The 22,384-nt window shown below is 48.6% G+C and overlaps 1 protein-coding gene across 2 annotated transcripts in view; it reads left to right on the top strand.

Moving 5' to 3' along the window:
• STT3A (STT3 oligosaccharyltransferase complex catalytic subunit A) overlaps positions 1 to 17,417 on the top strand; it is a 29,471-nt gene extending 12,054 nt beyond the window's left edge. For both annotated transcript variants that reach the window (XM_088481772.1, XM_088481771.1), the window contains exons 5-18: positions 647 to 792; positions 1,766 to 1,856; positions 1,956 to 2,062; positions 8,926 to 9,090; positions 9,290 to 9,470; positions 9,835 to 9,990; positions 10,236 to 10,327; positions 11,612 to 11,767; positions 12,082 to 12,270; positions 12,395 to 12,511; positions 14,490 to 14,592; positions 15,996 to 16,184; positions 16,593 to 16,708; positions 17,158 to 17,417. In XM_088481772.1, coding sequence (XP_088337898.1) covers positions 647 to 792; positions 1,766 to 1,856; positions 1,956 to 2,062; positions 8,926 to 9,090; positions 9,290 to 9,470; positions 9,835 to 9,990; positions 10,236 to 10,327; positions 11,612 to 11,767; positions 12,082 to 12,270; positions 12,395 to 12,511; positions 14,490 to 14,592; positions 15,996 to 16,184; positions 16,593 to 16,708; positions 17,158 to 17,196 — 1,847 coding nt within the window. In that variant the 3' untranslated portion in view covers positions 17,197 to 17,417. The remainder of the gene's footprint in view (positions 1 to 646; positions 793 to 1,765; positions 1,857 to 1,955; positions 2,063 to 8,925; positions 9,091 to 9,289; positions 9,471 to 9,834; positions 9,991 to 10,235; positions 10,328 to 11,611; positions 11,768 to 12,081; positions 12,271 to 12,394; positions 12,512 to 14,489; positions 14,593 to 15,995; positions 16,185 to 16,592; positions 16,709 to 17,157) is intronic.
• Positions 17,418 to 22,384: the final 4,967 nt, after the last annotated feature.

The following is a 22,384-nucleotide window of genomic DNA, read 5'->3' as shown; positions in this document are numbered from 1 at the left end:
CTTATTGGACTGAGAATAATCCTTTGATACAGAGAGAGAACAAGATATAACCTATCAGCATGACTGGGAATATACATTTATAATGATGTCATTGTGTTATGCCCGTAGATCTGGGTTACCGGTATAAATTAAACCTAAATACCTGCCACTAGCTCATCCACATGAATCTGACCTTGGAAAACTAATTGAAGTTAATAGTTAAATCGGAGAGTCCAACAAAGTTATACAAAAGGATAGGAGCCAAGGCCAAAGTATATTTAAACATAAGAGCTGCCAGCCTTTCTGCGGCTGCGATGCTCTGCTTATTCACATAGGGTGAGACGGAGAGATCCGCATTACTGTAATGTGGGTGTGCAGATGGACCATCTTACCAGTATCTCCCCCGCACAGCGAGAGGACCGACATGGCCATGTGATACCTGCAGCCGGCACAGGGCAGGACAGGTACAGGAGGCCCGGACTCTACAGACCAGCCGCCAGGGTGATTTATCTAGTGACCACATATTGTCAGGCACTCCGTTAAATGTTAGGCAGTGTCTGAAATCTGTCTTCTAATTCTGACCCCTCTTTACGCTGATGTAGTGATGATTCGAGGGTTTCCTGCCTAACGCCCCCCCCCCCCCCCCCCTTTCATGCTTCCTCCACAGGTTTGATGATTACATCAGCAGCGTTTTACCACATTATGCACTTCTTCCATATCACCATCGACATCAGGAATGTATGCGTGTTCCTAGCGCCTCTCTTCTCCTCCTTCACCACGATCGTCACTTATCACCTGACCAAAGAGCTGAAGGTCAGTGAGGTTACAGCGCCTATTTCTCCTCCGTGTGTGTCCGTATCGGTGTACCCGGGCAGGCCGACGTGGGTAGTCAGCGTGGTAAAAATGGATTTCAACACTGAAAGAGCAAATAAAAGCTAGTGTGTGATATTACTATATATTGCAGCCTGTGTGTTTCCCTCTTGGATGATGTATCTGATTTGATTATACTTGGCTAAAGATGTCCGCCATACTCTTCTATGTCTCAAGCAAGGTTCCATTTAGAGGGAGGAGCTTCCCCTACTCTAAAGTGGGGATCCAGAAACCAAATTATTGATGTCACAGCAGCTGAAATGACTGCATTATTGATGTCACAGCAGCTGAAATGACTGCATTATTGATGTCACAGCAGCTGAAAAGACTGCAATCTTGGTTAGTGGTAACCTGCCTCAGATCCTATTTAGGAACTAAAGGTGCGGGAAGGAGCCCCCCAAACACACACACACACACACTTGGGTACTAGTCTACGAATGTACCTCTATTGCACTTTTGACATTGCTTTTGTTTTGGTGGTCAGTGAAAACCTCCCCAAACACACTAATGTCAGCATGATGGGTGCAGCAGTATTTGAGTAACACTAATAACCCTTTTACACCCGGGTCGCAGCTCAGTGTAAAAGGGTCCCTGAAAAATAACCTGGGTCAAGTGACCCTGCAATCCAACCCAGGTAGCTACCAGGGTTGGACCCAGGTAATGGTGTAGTGTAAACGGTGCAACCCGGGTTGGTCATGCCTAAAATGAGCTGATTGGTGGTTGTGGAGCATTCACCTCCCACTTTTTATGACCTCACAGGTTTAGCAGGGCAGACCTGAGTTCAGTGTGAACAGGGCTGACCTGGGAGTAACCCAGATCAAAGGTGCAGTGTAAATGGGTCTGACCTGGGTTTTTGGTGGAAAAGAGGTATAAGATGTCTGTAACTGAGGTTTGTTGCTTTGTGTCCCCCACACAGGATGCCGGTGCTGGGTTATTAGCAGCTGCAATGATCGCCGTTGTTCCGGGATATATATCCCGGTCTGTGGCTGGATCCTATGATAATGAAGGTAAGATGACTTTCTCATAAAGTGAAGGACTGTGGACCTGAAACCTCAGATGATTGTGTGTGGCAGTTCTCTAATATATTGGTCTTTTCTCACCTTTAGGTATTGCCATCTTCTGTATGTTGCTTACATACTACATGTGGATCAAGTCCGTAAAGACGGGCTCCATCTACTGGGCCGCTATGTGTGCCCTTGCCTATTTTTACATGGTAAGTGCAAAATACACATAACCGCACCTATGCTGTATTCTAGTAAGCTTCTGTCATGAAGCATAATACCATAATGATATGATATAGCAGTGCAAGTTATGCATATAAATTCATTAGAGGAGCACCCACATATGTTGTGTAAACAAAATGAGCTTTATAGAGCTATTCTGCGGTCATACAGATGTGTCTTCAATTACACAGAGTCTATACGCCATATAGCACAAGGCTGAGATGCTCCAAGCGGCGTACAGCATCTTTCTTTACAATTTACACCTCACAGACGCAGCGAAACACCTGTGTGCTAGAGACGCTGGGCCGCACAGAAATTGGTTTTCTACTTCAGGGTCCATAGGGGGTCCACAGGGTTGACCTTGGGGTATAGGTTGGGAACCAAATCCGGGCACCACGCAGTTAAAGCTTTTAGCTCCCAGGATGCACTGGGTCCACTCTCCCTATAACCCCACCCCCAAGCCAGAGGCACCTCAGTTTAAGTTGGTGCCCGGCCGGAGTCGGGTCACCGTTAGCGCAGGGGGAGCTGATTAGCAGCCCCTAAGCTTATTTTATTTTTTTTAGGGACAAAGTTTTTTCATGGACTTTGGACTCTTCAGAGCGGCAGCGTCGGACTGTCCATAGGACGTCTAAGCTGCCGCTCCGTCACCCCGCTGGCGCTGAGACGCCAGTACAGATCTGGGGATCTCAGCGGGATCTCAGCGGGATCTCAGTCTGTACTAGCCGGACTCTGCGGGCGCCCAGGACTGCTGCCGGATCCACGGGGAGCAGGTAAGGTCGCGGATCACCACTTGCGGTGATCCGCGCATTTCAAATGCAGTCCTGTGCCTCCGGTCTCAGGGGACAGACCGGAGGCGCCGGCAGTGGCGGCGGGCCCCCCCATACCCCGTGTGTCCACTAGACCACCAGGGACTTAACGATCGGTGCAGGGAGCCGGCGTCCCGGGGGTTAATAGCCGGCCAGGGGAGGCAGCCTTCCCTGTTACAGCGGCTCCTCCCCTCAGCTCAGCGCGCCTTTCAGAATCCATAGTCTGGCGTCGCTGAGCTGCTTCCTCCGCGGGCCACGCTTCCTCTGAGGTCTCCAGCGGCCATTTTATCTCTGTGGTGCAGCAGAAATCTCTCAGGATGGCAGTGAGTCCAGTCCCCCTGCGTACCTCACCATCAGGTCAGTGTACACAGCGCTGTAGCCTTCCCAGACACTGAATCTGGGTAAGTTGAATGCAGTGTAATAGTGCAGTATATTATATGACATGTTTATGTATATATGTATATATCTGCATTGTATGTGACTTATGCTAGTGCTGACTGTACTTTATTCTCTCACCTGTCAGTGTATATCTATCCCTTTTCTTTATCTCCCTAATACAGCTGTACTTAGGGTGGTTCTGAGACCTCACATTTATATACTTGTTAATATTTGTGTGGTTTGTCACATACTGTTGCGTGCTGCACGTTGCCATATTTTAGATGGAACTGTGTGTTGCATACGCTGAAAATGGGTCCCTGCAGCTAATTTTTGGCATCAGTCAGGACCAGTATAGTGCTGCTTAATATTTCCGCCAAGATTGGTCAGATATGTCTGACCAGGAGATAGAGCGTTATACTGCACCCATTTTTACTATCCTGCAAGTCATGTGCTGCAGGTGTTAGTGCGGAGGATTTGACTCATAAAGGGTTCTGTATGTGGCGTCATCTGGTGCCGGCCTCTTTCACGACCCCCTTGGGCGGTTTGTTTTCTCGGGATCCTCTCAATTGCGGATCGCCGGGCGGGCCCCATTGTTGTACCTCACTTGGGGTTACTTCACCATACTGCCCTTTTCATCTCAGGGTATCTCGCAGCTTCTTGCACTCTTCCCCTGTGACACAGACTACCGCTCCCTGCAGGGGTTTTTCGCAGTATATGAATTCCCCCTGGTGCCACAATAGTCTGTCATTCCCCTTGCAGGGATTACCACAACAGCCTCCCTGGGTGGATGTCGTTTTCTACGAAACGCTAATTGGCGTGGTTGACGCCCTGTGGTTACTTCCCAGTTGGCTCTGCCGTGAACTGGGTACTGTTCGGGGCTCTTTCCCTCTTACACGGGGGGAAGCCTATTTCAGGTATTATTATCCCTGCTTTAGGGCTGGTGGCAGGTCCATTCTGGTTAGAGTGAATGTTGACCTGCACCTGTATCATACACCCTCAGTATTGCGTGCCTTCGGGTTACCTGTTGCTGACTAGCGGGTGGATCGCATAGCGGGACTCTGGCTGTTGCCAGATAGGAGGTGTTACAACAGTGTTTGGCCTCCTGTCCCAAATTCCCTGAGGGTCATCACGAGCCCCTCCTGGGGGGGATGGGCGTGTTACTCGTCTGATTACAGTCGTTACTACGCCTCCCATTCCTGCGTGGTCGGATTCTTCGGATCCGTAGGTGGTAACTCTGCCTGAAATCAGTATACTTGCTTTCAGGAGTTGTTACCCATCCTACCATGGCTATAGCATGGTTGGTTAATACTATTGCATATTGGGTTGATGCATTTGTAACGTTTTTTCCCCTCCAACACGTCGGGGGTTCAAATGTATTTGGTCGCTCACGTAATATATGCTGTTGTCATAGGTGGAAATGCCTATATTGGATACCAGTCTCCTAACTTTCAGAGTTCCGGCTGCGACTGTATCCTCCGTAATACCCTATGGCTGCGATCTGGGAATGCAGAGGTGCAGATACCATCTTTAGGGTTGATATTGTTTGGTCCTGACCTTGACAAGATTGTAGTAACATTGGCAGTATTACTAACAACAAGTTTACCGCTTTCAGCTATGCCCACTACAAGGCCTCAGACTAAGTCTGTTAAGTCTTTTTTGTCCTCTGGGTCAGCCTAAAGGTCTGTTTCTTCGTAGACTGTCGGCATCTACAAGGGCCGACATATCCAGTACCGAGCAGGCCTGGACTGCCAGCCGATCCTGCTTCTGAACCTACGGATATCTCTTCAGTCTGACGGGACAGGCCTACAACTGGGAGATACCGATTTTCTCAGTTCGCCCGGTATTAGTGTCAAGTTGCCGCGGCTACGTGGGTAGGAGGGTACGCCCTCTTTACAAGGGCCTTACAGATCCAGAAAGCTATGCAGTTGTTGCGGTAAGCGGAGCTAATTAGGCCATCCCCACTATCTCAGTGAGGGACTGGTTGTTCTGTTTTCTTTCTGGTGCGGTGGCTGAATGGTCCTCTTTGGCCTATTCTCTGTCTCAATTCCCTGAACCAGTTCCTAAAGCTACCTGGGCTCAGGAGGAAATCCCTATGCTCCATCATACGATGTTTGGAACCTGGGGACTTTAGGGTATCACTGGATATACAGGACGCGTGCCTACGGGTACTTACAGAGACCTTTCCTCAGCAGGGGCTGAGGTTTGCTGTATCACAGCAACACTTACAATTTTTCGGGCTCTGCCTGTTGGGACTGTCCTCAGCCCCACAGGGGTTTACCAGCGTTTTGGATTTTCTGACAGTTCTTCTGTTCAGTATATACCAATGCTTCTGTACCTGGACGGCCTCCTGCTCTTAGCGGGATCACCGGGGTACTTTACGGCCAGGTCAGGATGACTGTGGCTTCTTCGGGGTGCAGACGTTTAATCAACGGGGAAAAAGTCCTCCCTGCATCCCTCTCTGGGTATTCTTCATCTAGGATCCCTGCTGGATTCTCAGAATCTGAGAATTCTTCTGGCGTAAGACGGAATCTCCTCTCTTCCATTAGGAGTACATGGTTATCTGCGCAGTCGACAGATGTCTTTACACTCTGGGATGCATGGTGGAATGGGCTCAGTTCCATTCCAGGCCTTTCCATAATTGGCTCATCTCCAGATGGAATGAGTTTTTTCTGTCGGATAACTGTTCAAACGATGATGCTCTCTCCGGAGGCAAGTCGGTCCCTGTCCGGGTGGCTATGGCCATCTCGTCCAGGGTTTTCTTTGCTAGGGACAGTGTCTGGATCGAATCCTTTTCAGTGCAGTTGGACGTCTGTCGATTCCACCCTGTCAATTATCTTACTCTGGCATAACTCTTGTTTCCCGGTGAACCTGAAAAGGTTCAGTCCGACAGGGTCAGGACAGTGGCTTCCTTTTTAGCAACACTGTTCGTTGGGTGGCAATGACAGGTATGTCACATATTCGGACATAGTCCGAGGGTCTCCTCCCGACCATCTCGGCAGCGTTCATTTCAGGAGCTCTCCATTGGGAAGCGGGAGTCCTCAGCCGTCACGACGTGCATCCCGGGGACTAGTCTCTTCCCCAAGAGAGGTTTCATCTCCTGGTGAGCAGGGGGGGCCCCCCTGAGGTGACCCTCATGGCCTTCTGACTTTATCACACTATGGTGTTACAGTTCAGCTCTGGGGATTCTGAAGCAAACTTCAGCGACTCTTTGTCGGTGAAGTGGTCCTTCCACTTTGTGTACCTGTGTTCTCCTGTCTCCCTTCTTCCTCGAGGTCTTTGGAAGTGTTTTCAATCGAGACGGAGATGCTTTCCTGCTGGTGGCTCCTGATTGCCCCAGATGTCAGGGTACTTGGATCTTCGGAGTCTCTACATCGATACTCCATCCCTGATGCTTCACTGCCCGGACCTGTTGTCTCAGGGTCCTTGGTTTTGCCTTGGACCTGGGTCGTTTGTCTTTGACTGTGTCCTTACAGTGGTCTTACGGCTTCCCTGGCTTTGTCATCGTTGGAATGATTAGAGCACATGGATCAGCTTTTGCTGGGACCTACCACAAACTGTGGCAGCCATAAATCTTATGGTATTGTACCTGTCGATACAATCCTCCGGTGTCCAGGATTTCCAGATATTCTGGCATTCCTTCCGGCTGGCTTGGGTTTCACACTTGGCCTGGTCTTCCTGACAGTGCGGATCTCTACACTGTCAGTATGGTTAAGATATGGAATTGCTTCACTCTGGTATCCAGTTCATCCCTTGGAGTGTTTTCTTGATTATGCCTCCATTTGTCCTCCCTAGGGACTCTTTGGGAGTAAGTAGTGGTTCTTCGTTACCTCCGGGGACAGTCAATGGAACCGCTGGTTGTGATAGCCATTACATGGTCTATTGCTTAGGCTCTCTCTTTCTCTCAGGGTGTTTATATCAACCAGGAGAGTGTCTGAATTGGGAGCGTTCTCATGTGGCTCCCTCTTCTGGAGGGCATCATGTCAGGGTGGGAGTTGCTCTCGCCCTGTGTTTCTTCTTAGTGGTTTTCAGGTTCCATATTCTGGAACTTATGGTACGGCCATTCTGTCCCCAGTCCTCTCGGCTGGTGTGGCCTCATTGACTGTGGTCTGGCCTCTTTGGATTTATGTGATCCGTTCAGGTTCCTTACGGAAATCGGACTCCTTATTGGTGGTCTGAGATTTCTGGTTTTCACAGGAAAGGATGGCCGGCCTATAACCAAATGTTGGCTTGGATGGCCTCGTAGGTCTTCCTCAGGGGCCTACCCATGGGTAGGCCTTCCTGTTGTTGATGCTTGTTTTTTCTCGGGCCATGTGACCCTCGTGTGCGGCTCGCTGTGGCGCCTCGGCTGTTTTGCCTTACTAGGTGGCCACGTGGTCTTCTGTCCACACCTTTTTAAGGTTCTAGGCATTGGTTTCCTTTGCCTCTCAGGATGCTTCCTTTTTGGCGACGGATTCTCCTCTCAGCACAGGAGCGTCCCCACCCTTGGTTGAACTGCTTTGGGACATCCCCAAGGTCAACCCTGTGGACCCCCTATGGACCCTGAAGTAGAAAACAAGAGATGGTAAGAACTTACCTTTGTTATCTCTGTTTCTACGAAGTCCATAGGGTCCACAGGGCGCCCGCCCTGACGCACCTGGCTTCATATGGGCTGTGTGGCTGGTCACCGGTTTTCCGTCTCCCATTTCGGTGAGTATGGTTATTGAGTGTTCCAGTTTTCTCTCTCTTTTTCTCTCCTCCTCCGGCCTTTGGCTACTTACAAACTGAGGTGCCTCTGGCTTGGGGGTGGGGTTATAGGGAGAGTGGACCCAGTGCATCCTGGGAGCTAAAAGCTTTAACTGCGTGGTGCCCGGATTTGGTTCCCAACCTATACCCCAAGGTCAACCCTGTGGACCCTATGGACTTCGTAGAAACAGAGATAACAAAGGTAAGTTCTTACCATATCTCTTGTTTTACACTGGTACAAAGTCGCAGATTAAGCACAACTGAATTTGGCGCGGCCGAGTTGCCCCCCCCTGGACCTGTTGCGGTGACAGGGGCTATTTTATTTGGTATGACTCGAGCGGGAAACAGTCGGGAAGTCGGCGGACGCAGTGACGACCGCCGGCTTCCCGACTGTTGAATCCCGGCAAGGGTTAAATGACAGGCGTCGAAATCTCGACGCCTGTCATCTTACCTACGCTGGGAGACCGGCGCCCAGTATCCTACCGGGTGCGGACAGCCACGGGGGGAGGGTTAGGTTTAGGGCTCCTGGGGAGGGGGGGGGGGAGGAGGGGGGGGGTGGGGAGGAACCCGGGTCTAGGTGGTGGGGAAGGGGTTCAGGTTTTGGCACTTAGAGAGGGGGAGGGGTAAGGGTTAGGCACCCCTAAGGGAGGGTTAGAGTGTAGAATAGGTTAGTTTATTCTTACCTTCTGATTTTTGGGATTTCCACCTGTGCCGGCCTGCCGCTGCCGGGATTTGAACCGCCGGCCACAATCATACCGAATCCACTCGAGCAACAGTGCATACGGACAAATCTGTCATTTAGTGTATCCCCACGTTCACCCTGCCACCTGCCCACATATATATATAATATATATATACAGCTACATTGTTATAGAGCAGAGTCCTGCCAAGCACGTGGTACACTGGTCAGCAGCTATATCAGTCAGTCATGTTTTCTATTTGCGTAGGTCTCGTCCTGGGGAGGTTACGTGTTTCTGATCAATCTGATCCCTCTTCATGTCCTCGTCCTGATGCTAACTGGCCGATTCTCCCATCGCATCTACGTGGCCTATTGCACAGTCTACTGCCTGGGCACCATCCTGTCTATGCAGATCTCCTTTGTTGGCTTTCAGGTAATCTCCCCCATATGTGCTGATCTGGTATCTCTTTCGGGGTCCTATTGCCTCCTCTTGTATGCTGTGACTTGCAGAATGGAAATGTCCGCTGAACGGCGTGGCGTGTCTGGCTCCTCAGTACAGTAGCTCCCCTGCCTGCTTTGTGACCTCTGTAATGAGCACTGAATAATATACTGTTGTCTTGTATTATTCCCAGCCGGTACTGTCCTCTGAGCACATGGCGGCCTTAGGAGTATTTGGGCTGTGTCAGATCCATGCGTATGTGGACTACCTGCGGAGCAAGCTGAACCCTCAGCAATTTGAGATTCTCTTCCGTAGCGTCATCTCCTTGGTGGGGTTTATCCTGCTGACTGTGGGGGGAGCGCTCATGCTGACAGGTAGGAGACCTGGCAGAACTCTGTCACTTTAACATACCGCCTTTACCCATCTGTGCCCACAGAGCATCTGTTCACTAACTGGTGGAGTGACATCTGTGTGCTGCACACGGTATTCCCTAGCCAACTCTGTGCCCCGCCACCTCAGCTGGCATCTGCTGCCTTGGGTGTGGGCAAGGACCGTGATAAAGCGAGTTCTGTAGTGGGAAGAGGGCATAGTACTGTATAAGTGGGGCGATGGAAACTGTTAGTACAGTACCCAGTGACCACCAATTTGACAGCAGACACATTAGTTGGGGTATATTCAACCTTGGGAATGACCTTTCTTGTTGCCAGATAGAAAGTAACTGTTTGATCTCTGCCCTAGGTAAAATCTCTCCATGGACCGGACGTTTCTATTCCCTCCTGGATCCGTCTTACGCCAAGAACAACATTCCCATCATTGCGTCCGTTTCGGAGCATCAGCCCACCACCTGGTCCTCCTACTATTTTGACCTGCAGCTCCTGGTCTTCATGTTTCCAGGTCAGGTTACCGTATGACTATTGTGACTTCATACTGTGCTGGTTTGTGACCCAGTTATCTGATACCGTTCATGGCCTGAAATATTCACATATTGATAGAAGTCATATTAGAACGGCGATTCTAAGCTTCCAGTTGTTCCTACCCCTAATCTTTAGTCCAAAGCCCAAAACGTGGCCGGATTGTTATTGCCCTTTATAACCTCTTGCTGTGAACTAAACTGAACCCTCCTTGTCTGTCTCACACAGTGGGTCTGTATTACTGCTTCAGTAACCTGTCTGATGCCAGAATATTCATCATCATGTACGGAGTCACCAGCATGTACTTCTCCGCCGTAATGGTAAATACCGGGCCTATACTATGACCAGTTCTTTGTGTAGCTTTACACCAGTAAAACCAGTCATTGAATGCCGCACCAGTGAGTGGCAGTTGGGGACAGTACTGCGGTAATGTTTGTAGGATCCTTCCTATAATTGATAGAAAGCGGAACTCCTGTACCAGGTAACGGGATAGTCTATTGTCCTGCTAGGCATCGAGTCTGGGTTCGGCTCTTACATTTTGTTATAGTGCCCGGAACAGGCTTTATATATACAGTGTATATACAGCAACGTGCAATTATTATTATTACATATTATTTATAGAGCGCCACAAGTGGTCCGCGGCGCCGTTCATACAGTAAAGGGTACACAACATTACATTACAAGTAACAATTAGCAACACAGTTCTCCATACACAATACAGCTCTGAAGGTGAAGGATGTCATAGAAGTGCTAAAGAAGAAGGCTATGAGATAGTGGGGAGGAAGACCCTGCTCCTAGGAGCTTACAATCTAGGGGAGAAGGGAGACAGACAGATGACATGAGGCAAGAGTGTGTAGAGGGGGACCTGAGTGCAGGAAGTAGGCGAGGTAGAGAGGGACAGAGACCTGGTAACATGGTTATGTGGTGGACGGGTATGCTTTGATGAACAGATGGGTTTTCAGTGCACGTTTGAAGCTCTGCAAGGTCGGGGAGAGCCTGATAGAGCGAGGAAGCTCATTCCAGTGAAGGGGGGCTGCACAAGCAAAATCATGGATACGAGCTTGAGATGGGGTAACCAGGGTGGAGGAGAGGGTAACAGTCATTGGCAGACCGGCGTGAGCGGGAGGGAGTATGTAAGGGGATGAGGTTGGAGATGTAGGGAGCAGTAGAGTTAGAGATGGGCCTTGTATGTGAAGGTGAGGAGTTTGAAGAGGATTCTGTTGGGGAATGGGAGCCAGTGCAGGTTTTGGCCAGAGGGGAGCAGCAGAAGTGGAACGGAGGGAGAGGAAGATAAGTCTAGCCGCAGCATTGAGAACAGACTGGAGGGGGGCAAGATGGCAACGTGGGAGGCCAGTAAGGAGAAGGTTGCAGTAGTCAAGCCGAGAAATGATTAGTGAATGAATAATCAGTTTGGTAGCATTCTGGGAGAGGAAAAGCCTAATGCGAGCGATGTTGCGTAGCTGGAACCGACAGGATTGTGCCAGAGATTGAATGTGGGGTGTGAAGGAGAGTGTGGAGTCAAGGGTGACACCCAAACAGCGAAGTTGGGGGACAGGGGAGATGATGGTGTTATCAACCGTGCAATCTGATCTGTCCCCACACAGGTGCGTCTGATGCTGGTCTTGGCCCCCGTCATGTGTATTCTGTCTGGTATTGGGGTATCTCAGGTATTATCCACTTACATGAAGAACCTTGATATAAGCCGTCCTGATAAGAAAACCAAAAAACAACAGGATTCCACATACCCCATTAAAAATGAGGTAAGTCTCTGCTGGTAGTGGGTGGGAGAAGCCCCATTACACCAAGCTGGCCCTTTTAAATGTGAAATTGCTGATACTTTGGATAACCGTCTTTGCGCTAGAACCACGTCTGTCCCTGCACCTCCACCTGCATCAGCCCAGTTGCGGAGTGTCGGACCCGTACTACTTTGCAGATGTACACAATGTCAGCGTTTTGCACTTGGCACAGTTGCCATTATCTTCCGTCCATTGGAAGAATTTGATAACCAGAAATGAAGCTCTTGCCGTGCGTTTGTGTTATTGACGTGTTAATGTGATTGTGCTTTGGCTGACAGGTTGCCAGCGGAATGATCATGGTAATGGCGTTCTTCCTGGTCACTTACACATTCCATTCCACCTGGGTCACCAGCGAGGCGTACTCCTCGCCCTCTATTGTGCTGTCTGCGCGGGGCGGAGACGGGAGCCGCATCATATTTGATGATTTCAGAGAGGCCTATTACTGGCTTCGGCACAACACCCCAGAGGTTAGTGTTGGTTGGCAGTACAGTGCGCTACTATATATGGTGACTGAGTGAGCGGTTATGGCGTTTAGATTAGCGCATGACGCAAACACTGTCCCCTCTTCCATCACCTTATTGGTGTGTACAGGATGCCAAAGTCATGTCCTGGTGGGATTACGGTTACCAGATCACTGCAATGGCCAATCGAACGATCCTGGTGGACAATAACACGTGGAACAATACGCACATCTCCCGAGTGGGCCAGGTAAGACCCCTTCACTGGGTTATTGTGAAGACGGACGAATAACATTTGCGGTTTGCATGATTACTCCCACATTACTTGGAAACCTCCTTGAAACTAGTAACAGGTGAAATGCAGGGTTGCATAAAATTTGGATTACAAAAAAAAAAAAAAAAAAAAACAACAAAAAAAAGGGATTTATTTGATTTAAATAGGATTTTTATAAAAAAAAAAAAAACTTGTTTAAACGTTTACTTAATTTTTTTTTTATAAAAATCCTATTTAAATACAAAAAAAATCTGATTTAAATCAAATAAATCCTTTTTTTTTTTTTTTTTTTTTTTAAATCTGATTTTTATGCAACCCTGAAAATGACTACAGAATGTAGGATGTTGGAATTGGGTCTTCACAGTGTTTTAGCTAGACCTTTACTCATTCACAAGTATACTGGAAAACCCAGACCATTTACAATACTCCATGTAAGAGTCATTAATCTCTATGCTGTACTGCATGTATCATTCATACAACCTAATGTATAAAACGCAACATAACCGATGCAGCCATTTTAGCTCCTGTTCACTTTCGTTCATGTGGGCAGCACGGTGGCGTAGTGGTTAGCATTTCTGCCGACAGCACTGAATTCCTCCCAGACTCCAAAAACATGCTGGTAGGTTAATTGTCTACTAACCAAATTAACATAGGGAATAGAAGACTGTAAGCGTCAAAGAAGGAACGGACTGATGTGAATGACGCATTTCCTGTACAGCACTGCATAAACTTGTTGCTGCTGTTTAAATGATGATGATAAAATGTACGTGATGTGCAAGAGACATTGGAGAAAGAACACGACCCAAAATAGTGATCAGCAGGTCTGAGTAGAGCTGTGTACTTGCAGCCCCCGGGCATCCGCTCAGTGCTGTGTGGCAGAAGCGGAGACCTTTATCTGCCATGAGAGGAAACCAGCTACTGACATTAGGATTAAATAATAACCCATCCAGGGTCTCACGTGATGCCTCCATGAAGACCATTAACACATCTATAAGCAGACTTGTCAGTGACATTGCACAGGGGTCACTGTATGTACATATTTACTTTATCACAGCTGTTTGCAATGCATTGTATGTTCCTATCCCAGACGGAGGGAGGATTTTGGTATGTAGTCTAGATCTCTCCAGTGATTATCCATTATATTATAAACCAACGGAGGGAGGATTTTGTAATGTAGTCTAGATCCCTCCAGTGATTAACCAGTATATTATAAACCAAGCTGAGTTTGTAGAAAAATTGTCGTAGTTCTATTTAAGAAAATGCCTCTTGTACAAGATCACTGGCAACATAAGGTTTCTGTTTTGTGTCTGTTTCTCTAGTAATACAGCTAGAATTTCAGAAAGTGGCCTCACTAGATAACTAGTTGAAAGGATCTTCTTGAAACCTTTAAAAATCAGGGTTGCATAAAATTGGATTTTTAAAAAAAAATTTAAATAAATCAAAAACGGATTTATTTGATTTAAATCAGATTTTTTTTTGGATTTAAATAGGATTTTTTATTAATTATTATTTATATATTTTTTTTTAAGTAAATGTTTTAAATTTTTTTAAACGTTTATTTAAAAATTTTTGTTTTACAAAAACATTATTTAAATCATATCCTTTTTTTTTTTTTTTAATACAATTTAATGCAACCCTGTTAAAAATATTATCATTGCGATACAGCTGGCACAGCATTGCTGAACTTTAAATACTGTTTAGATACTGTTTGCCTTGGGGGGGGTATATGTGTTCCTTGCCCCTCTCCCAGGATATCACGGTCTCCTATTGCACTGCAATGATTGTCCGCCAGGAGCAGTGGGGCATATTCTGTATCCTTTTCTGTTACAGGATAGCAATAACGTGCCTGGCCTGACCTTGTGCTGTATATTTCCCCATATAAAATGGTATAAGAACAATATCCATATATCCTCTGTCTCTGTAGCTCTAACCATTCTCTCTCCATTGACCCTAGGCCATGGCATCCACGGAGGAGAAAGCCTATGAGATTATGAGGGAACTGGATGTCAGTTACGTCCTGGTTATATTTGGAGGCCTCACCGGATACTCGTCGGATGGTGAGAACCACAACGACCAGTGTTAGAGAGAGACAGATGTGTCCTCATACACTATTGCTGCAGCCGCGCCAGATAACTCTTCTCCCGTGCTACTGGGCTTGCGCTGAGAATCTTTTACGCTTGAATGTGCGTTTTAGTTGCAACGCGATACGACAGAACTGCTTAACAAGCCCTCGAGGATTCATTTGATGTGCGACACTTGTGCAAATGACAATCTGTAAACATTGTGCTATGATGCAGCGGCCACTGCTTTTTTTTCACGCCAAGTTCCGTTCTGCTTCATCTGCAAATTTTTACATATTTAGAACAAACTCCTGTGCGGTTAATATCACAGCCTGGTGTCTCTGGCACAGATTGAGTGGTGTTTTGCTGCGTCTGCGGTACATATAAGAGGCAAATTTAGGAAAAGTCTCTATGTCACACTGCTGGGTGTGGCTCGCTAGCATTAGGCGTCTCACGGCTCCGCTGGGCGCGGCTGACTACCATTAGGCGTCTCACGGCTCCACTGGGTGCGGCTGACTAGCATTAGGCGTCTCGCGGCTCTGCTGGGTGCGGCTGACTAGCATTAGGCGTCTCGCGGCTCCGCTGGGTGCGGCTGACTAGCATTAGGCGTCTCGTGGTTTAGCTGACCGTGGCTCACTAGCATTAGGCGGCTCCGCTGGGCGCAGCTCACTAGCATTAGGCATCTCGCAGCTCCGCTGGGCGCGGCTCACTAGCATTAGGCATCTCGCGACTCCGCTGGGCGCGGCTCACTAGCATTAGGCATCTCGCGGCTCCGCTGGGCGCGGCTCACTAGCATTAGGCATCTCGCGGCTAGGTTTGTGGGGCCACATCTGTCAATGTTAATGTGGGACCAGATTCTGTGGTAAGAGCCTTTTGCATCGTTCAAGGCTCGCATGTCAGATTTTCCTTCAGATATGAACGATTGAAAGATTTTTAAAATCGTTATCGTTCAGGTCTGATGAAAAATCTGTGTGCACGCACCATTATTGATTCTTCAATTTATTTCCTTATGTGTATTTACACATTTATTAAACAAACTCTTGTATAAATTGTCTAAATTCAATCTTCCTTACCAGTAGCCGCGCTCCCTACTAGAACAGCATATATATATTTTTTTTATGCATATGTACATGTGTGCAGAGCAGTACAGCCTGTTATTGCACATGTACTTGTGTGATGAGCAGGAGCAGTAATATAGTACATGTATGACTAGCAGAAGCAGTACAGTCTGTTATCGTACATGTGTGCTGAGCAGGAGCCGTCTGTGTTATTGTACACATGACATGGTTGCACACAGAAGGGAGTGAATTAATACAGATACTGGTTAGTGTGAAGTGTATGTTCCCTGAGCTTCTCTTTGGATGAGGGTTGTTCTCACCACCGTGTTATCTGGTTTTCAGACATTAACAAGTTTTTGTGGATGGTGAGAATTGGTGGCAGTACAGATACCGGCAAACACATAAAAGAACACGATTACTACACGCCGACGGGGGAGTTCCGTGTGGACAGAGAAGGATCCCCGGTTCTTCTCAACTGCCTTATGTACAAGATGTGCTACTACCGATTTGGACAAGTATACACAGAAGCCAGTGAGTATGTTCTTAGCATGTCCTAGGATGGTGCGTGACCCGCAGGGGTCGTCTATGGCGCCCAGCATATCTATACGCGGTCGCGCTAACAGGGAGTAACGACAGAGGGGTCAGGCCACTTTCCTCTGTGTGATGGGAAGCAGACGATACAAGTCATTAGGAACAATGAAGAGATCGGTCATTCCAGTACAATGTCACAGTACCCATTGTGCCCTAGTTCCCAGCACAATTCTGTAACAGTGGTGTCACCCAGCTGCACGGAAGCCGGAGTGCGGCACCCGAGGGGCATAGCTGGCTTCATCACGGGTGTAGCTGGGTTTTATCCAGGTTGCTCTTCAGGGAAAAAGTTGTGGTTTTCTGTTGGGCCTGTTTTTTGCTCCCGGCTACTTCTGGCTACTTTAATTTCAGAGCGGCCTCCAGGCTATGACCGGGTGAGGAACGCTGAGATCGGAAATAAAGACTTTGAGCTGGACGTCTTGGAGGAAGCCTACACCACTGAGCACTGGCTGGTCCGAATATACAAAGTATGTGTTTCTTATCCCTTCTTTTGTGTGTCTCAGAACGTCACTGGGAATAGCTGTTACATTGCTAATGATGACACGATGGTGCAATATAGGGAACGTTACTCACATTACCGCACATTATATAATAAAGCCATTATGGTAAACTTATATGTAGCATATTGCCTTCATCAGGGCTGCTGGGTATGGGATGGGGTGACAGATGGTATTCATGCCCCTTTACAGATAAATGTGGCTGCAGGGCACAGTACTCCCAGGGGGAGCTGATGATCATCCTTCTAATAGACAGAATATTGAATAGCCGATTCAATCAGCTCATTAATGATTTCTTTATTAACCTCCCGGAACGTGCACTTAATGTGTTCATTAAAAACTATTTTAGCAAAGGAATTCTAAATCGTTGGTCCGTTGACCCTTTTCTTGCTGACTTCTACCGGTTTCATCTGTTACAGGTAAAAGATCTTGACAACCGTGGACTGTCACGGACATAACGTTGCCTTCAGCTTTACCGCAAACAGCACTGAAAGAGCCCTCGCCTGTGAACCAGATTTTTATACTGTTTCTATTGACAGGAAGAATGGAACTTGATTGGCCAAAGGGGTTGCACTGGGCGCTGCACATTCTGAGTGGAATGCTTTTTATCAATATGAATGTGTTACCAAATAGTTCAATTTGTGGTTATGACAATGGTCAATTAAAGATGGGGATAAAATTCTGGTCTTTACTATTTCTTGAAAGCTCCCGCAGAGGATTGTATCACTAATTTCTGGGAGGAAGCGTAGTAGGATGTGTCTTCTGTCTCTCAAGTTATCAAATATCATTCTCCCATGGTGCGTATGTCCACAACTCGCTTCCCAAGGTTTAGGCACACTTCTGTATTCACCACGTTTTCATTATAAAGGTATGCACATGTTAAGGAGTGAATTTGCGTTTTTGCCATGATTTACTGGTCAACCACTTAATTACATCTTGTGCTTTCAGCAGGAAACGTCATCCGAGTATGTGGTGATTGGCTGGGCCCAGTACTCGCTGCATACGTACATAGCGATTGAAGAGTTGCTTGAGAAACAGTTTCAGTAGTTTACTCTTACATGCGGGATGGTTGCTAAGGATTGTATCATACGGTCCTGGCAGTAACGCTTCTAGGTGCAAACACTTTTCCTCTTGGAGGCCTTAGTCCTGGTCCCAGTATAGATATCTATTTATAAGTACATCTCGCAGATTATGGCTTTGTTTTAAGATTGGATCCATGAATTCCATTGATACGGTGTCTCCAGCATGGAAATCCGAGGAGTGCGAAGAGCCACTGCTTACCACTTAATCCGAGTACTGTATATGATTATCACCTGGGATGAAGTCATCTTAAAGCACCATATTTGCACTGACCCGAGTCCTCTCTGTAGCAATTGCCCTCCGCCTGTGTTTTCATGACATCGGATTGGGCATGACAAGAATGTATAGTTAATAATAGGTCACAGGACTTGAAATATGTTAAATATGTGCAAAACCGTTGATTTATGAGCCACATTTTATTGGTGAATGTAGTCAGCTGTAATTCACCTTCGCTGTCAAATATACTCATGTTCAGGAGTTTTCTTTAGGTTTCATTGCAGATAAACCCCCTTTTGAGAAACAAGGAAGGTGGACATTTAGGAAGGTTCTCTTCTCCTTTCTTTATAAGGGTTCTGTATGCCTTACATAGGGATAGAACGTACAGCAAATTACATAGTACATGGGAGATCAAACAGGGCACTTAGACCAGCTCATAAGTGTTAGATATAAATACAGTAATGTGCAAAAGTTTTAGGCAGGTGTGGTAAGAATGCTTTCAAAAAGAGAAGTGTTAATGGTTTATTTTTATCAATCAACAAAATGCAAAGTGAATGAACAGAAGAGAAATCTAAATCAAATCAATATTTGGCATGCTCACCCTTTGCCTTCAAAACAGCATCAATTCTTCTAGGTACAATTACATATAGTTTTTGAAGGAACTCTGCAGGGAGGTTGTCCCAGACATCTTGGAGAACTAACCACAGATCTCCTCCTGTGGATGCAGGCTTGCTCATATCCTTCTGTCTCTTCATGTAATCCCAGACAGACTGGGGGGTCTATTTACTAAGCAGTGTTAGGAGAAGTGAAAATTGATAAGGTACCAGCCAATCAGCTCCCATCTGTAATTTTTCAAACACAGCCTGTGAGATGGCAGTTGGTAGCTGATTGGCTGGTACCGTATCACTTTTCACTTCTCCTAACACTGCTTCGTAAATAGACCCCTGGATGATGTGGAGATCGGGGCTCTGTGGGGGCCATATCATCACTTCCAGGACTCTTTGTTCTTCTTTACGCTGAAGATAGTTCTTAATGACATTGGCTGTATGTCTGGGGTCGTTGTCCTGCTGCAGAATAAATTTGGAGCCAATCGGACTCCTCCCTGATGGTATTACATGATGGATAAGTGGGATGCAATCGGGAAGCCAGCTGACATACCGACAGCCGGCTTCCCGACTGTCATATCCCGGCGAGGTTGAAATGACTGGCGTCTAGATGTAGACGCCACTCATCTCACCAACTCCGGGAGACCGGACAGCCGCGTGCGCGGGGGGGGGGGAGGAGGAGGAGGAGGAGGGTTAGGTTTAGGACTTAGGGTTAGGCAAACCCCGGGAGGTTAGGGTTAGACACCCCTGGGGGGGGAGTTAGGGTTAGGCACCCCCCCCCCGGGGGACTTAGGCAGCCCTAAGGGAGGGTTAGGGGGTAGGTTAGGTTAGTTCATACTTACCTAGGGACGATCGGGATTTCCAGCGCTGTCTGGCTGCCGCGATCTGTTCCACTGTCGGCCTGATGCTGCCGGGAATCGAACGGCCGGCGGTATTACATACTGATTCCTGATAAGTACCTGTCTGTATTTCTCAGCATTGAGGACGCCATTAATCCTGACCAAATCCCCAACTCCATTTACTGAAATGCAGCCCCAAACTTGCAAGGAACTTCCACCATGCGTCACTGTGGCCTGCAGACCCTCATTATTGTACCACTCTCCACCATCCGTCACTGTGGCCTGCAGACCCTCATTATTGTACCGCTCTCCAGCCCTTCAGCGAACAAACTGCCTCTGTTACAGCCAAATATCTCACATTGTGACAACTCAGTCCAGAGCACCTGCTGCCATTTTTCTGCACCCCAGATCCCATGTTTTCTACTTCAGGGTCCATAGGGGTCCACAGGGTGACCTTGGGGTATAGCTGGATCCTCGGGCACCACGGAGTTAAAGCTTTTAGCTGCTGCCAGGATGCACTTGGGTCCATCCTCCTCTATACCCGGCCCCCGAGCCACAGGCACCTCAGTTTAAGCTGGTGCCCGGCCGGAGTCGGGTCACCCTGCGGGGGGGGGGGGGGGGGGCTGCAGGAGCAGCCCCCTAAAGCTTTTTATTTTTTTTTAACTAAGTTAAATTTATTTTATTTTTACTTCAGTTTTTTTCTCCAGAGCGGCAGCGACGGGCTTTCTGTACAGACGCCCACGCTGCCGCTCCTCCCTGCTGGCGCCCCGACACCAGTGCTGCACTGGGGATCGCGGCGGGGGAGGCCAGAGTCTGTACTAGCCCCCCGGGACTGCTGCCGGGGAGATCAAGGTAAGCCGCGCACCGCTGGTTAGCGGCGGTGCGCGGGTTCCTTTTAAATGCAGTCCCATGCCCCCGGTCTAGGGGACAGACCGGGGGTGGTGGCGGCGGGCTCCCCCTCCATTGGAGGCATACCCCACCAGACCACTAGACCACCAGGGTGAATAAGGCAAGCGGGATGCCGGCAACCCGGGGGTTAATATGCTAGCCAGGGGAGGAAGCCTTCCCTGTCTAGCGGCTCCTCCCCTCAGCGCGCCTTTCAGCACGTAGTCTGGCGTCGCTGAGCTGCAGATTCCTCGGCCACTCCTCCTCTGAGGTCTCCAGCAGCCATTTTATCTGTGGCAGCGCAGATACTCTCAGGGAGCACGCGGACCGGTCCCCCTGTGTACCTCGTCCCTGCAGAAGGACAGTGTACACAGCACTATAGCCCTCCCAGACACTGAATCTGGGCAGGTTGATTGTAGTGGAAAGGTGCAGTGAGTATATCTTCCTGCATGGTATGTGACTTTGGCTAGTGCTGCCTGTCTGTGCTAATTTCTACTTACTGTCAGCCTATACCTATCCCTTTCCTTCTTCTACAAGCCCTACAGGTGTGCGGGGGAAGGGTGTTTCTACTGACCTCACTTATATAGATCATGTATTTGTGAGGTCCGTCACATACAGTTGTGTGCTACACAGGGCCATATTGTGGGCTATTGTCCAGCACACTGGTGAGTGCGCACGTTTTCTTCCTATGTCATAACTGTATATTTAATTATATAGTCTGTCATGTCTGAGGAGGAGATTGAGCACTCCGTGGCTCCGGTATTGTTCTCCTGCAGGCGCTGTTCTGCAGGAGTGGATAGGGAGGATTTGTCAGGTACTGCATCTCCACCTGACGTTCGCTTGTCTACAGGCGCACGGGTGGTTGATCAACTGGAAGAAGTCCTCCCTCATCCCATCACAGCGGATGGTTCATTTGGGGGCCCTGTTGGACTCTCGTCAGCAACGGATTTTCCTGACTCCAGAGAAGGTCTCCTCCTTACAGCTGCGGATTCACAGTTGTCTGAGCAGTGGCAGAGTGTCGGTGCACTCCGCGATGAGAGTTTTGGGGTCCATGGTGTCGGCATTCGACATGGTAGAGTTTGCCCAGTTCCATTCCAGGCCCCTGCAGAGTCTGATTCTTTCGGAATGGAACGGATTGCCACACAGGATCCGCTCTCAGATGCTGGTGTTGTCCTCGGAGGTGCGTCTGTCCCTGGCCTGGTGGCTACAGACGGCTCATCTCCTCGAGGGGCGCCCCTTTTGGATCCCGGAATGGATTCTGCTCACGAGAGATGCCAGTCTCAGGGGTTGGGGGGCGGTGACAGGCTCCTTGTCACTTCAGGGTCATTGGTCGGCGGCGGAAGCGATTCTTCACATCAACATCCTGGAACTGCGGCAGTGTACAGAGCCCTGCAGTCGTCTGGCACCACTCTTCACGGAAGGGTTGTTCAGGTGCAGTCAGACAACGCCACCACGGTGGCGTACATCAATCACCAGGGAGGGACTCGCAGTCGAGCTGGGATGTCTGAGGTGTCCCGCGTCCTGGCTTGGGCAGAGCGCTATATTCCAGCTCTCTCGGCAGTCTTCATCCCGGGAGTCCTCAATTGGGAGGCAGACTTCCTCAGCCGTTACGACGTGCATCCCGGGGAATGGTTGCTTCATCCAGAGGTATTCCAACTACTCGTGGACAAGTGGGGGCTGCCAGAGCTGGACCTGATGGCGTCCCGTCACAATCACAAGCTGCCCGTGTACGGGTCAAGGACAAGGGACGAAGGCGCAAGTCTGATAGACGCGCTGTCGGTGAAATGGCTGTTTCACCTGGCTTTTTCCCTCCAATATCTCTGCTGCCTCGGGTCCTGCGCAAGTTCAAGCAGGACGGAGGCACACTGATCCTGGTGGCCCAGAAGGCCGTGGTACTCCGATCTGCGGAGCCTGTCCATCGACGCTCCGTACCTCCTACCTCAACGGCGGGACCTGTTGTCTCAGGGGCTCTGTCTTCACACGGATCTGGGTCGACTATCTTTGACGGCGTGGCTCTTGAG

This window comes from Taudactylus pleione, unplaced genomic scaffold, assembly GCF_031769625.1.
Source record: "Taudactylus pleione unplaced genomic scaffold, aTauple2 ptg000278l, whole genome shotgun sequence".
In the NCBI taxonomy this organism is placed as follows: domain Eukaryota; kingdom Metazoa; phylum Chordata; class Amphibia; order Anura; family Myobatrachidae; genus Taudactylus; species Taudactylus pleione.
Note: the sequence above shows the minus strand (reverse complement) of the source record. Positions and strands in the feature narration are given on the sequence as shown.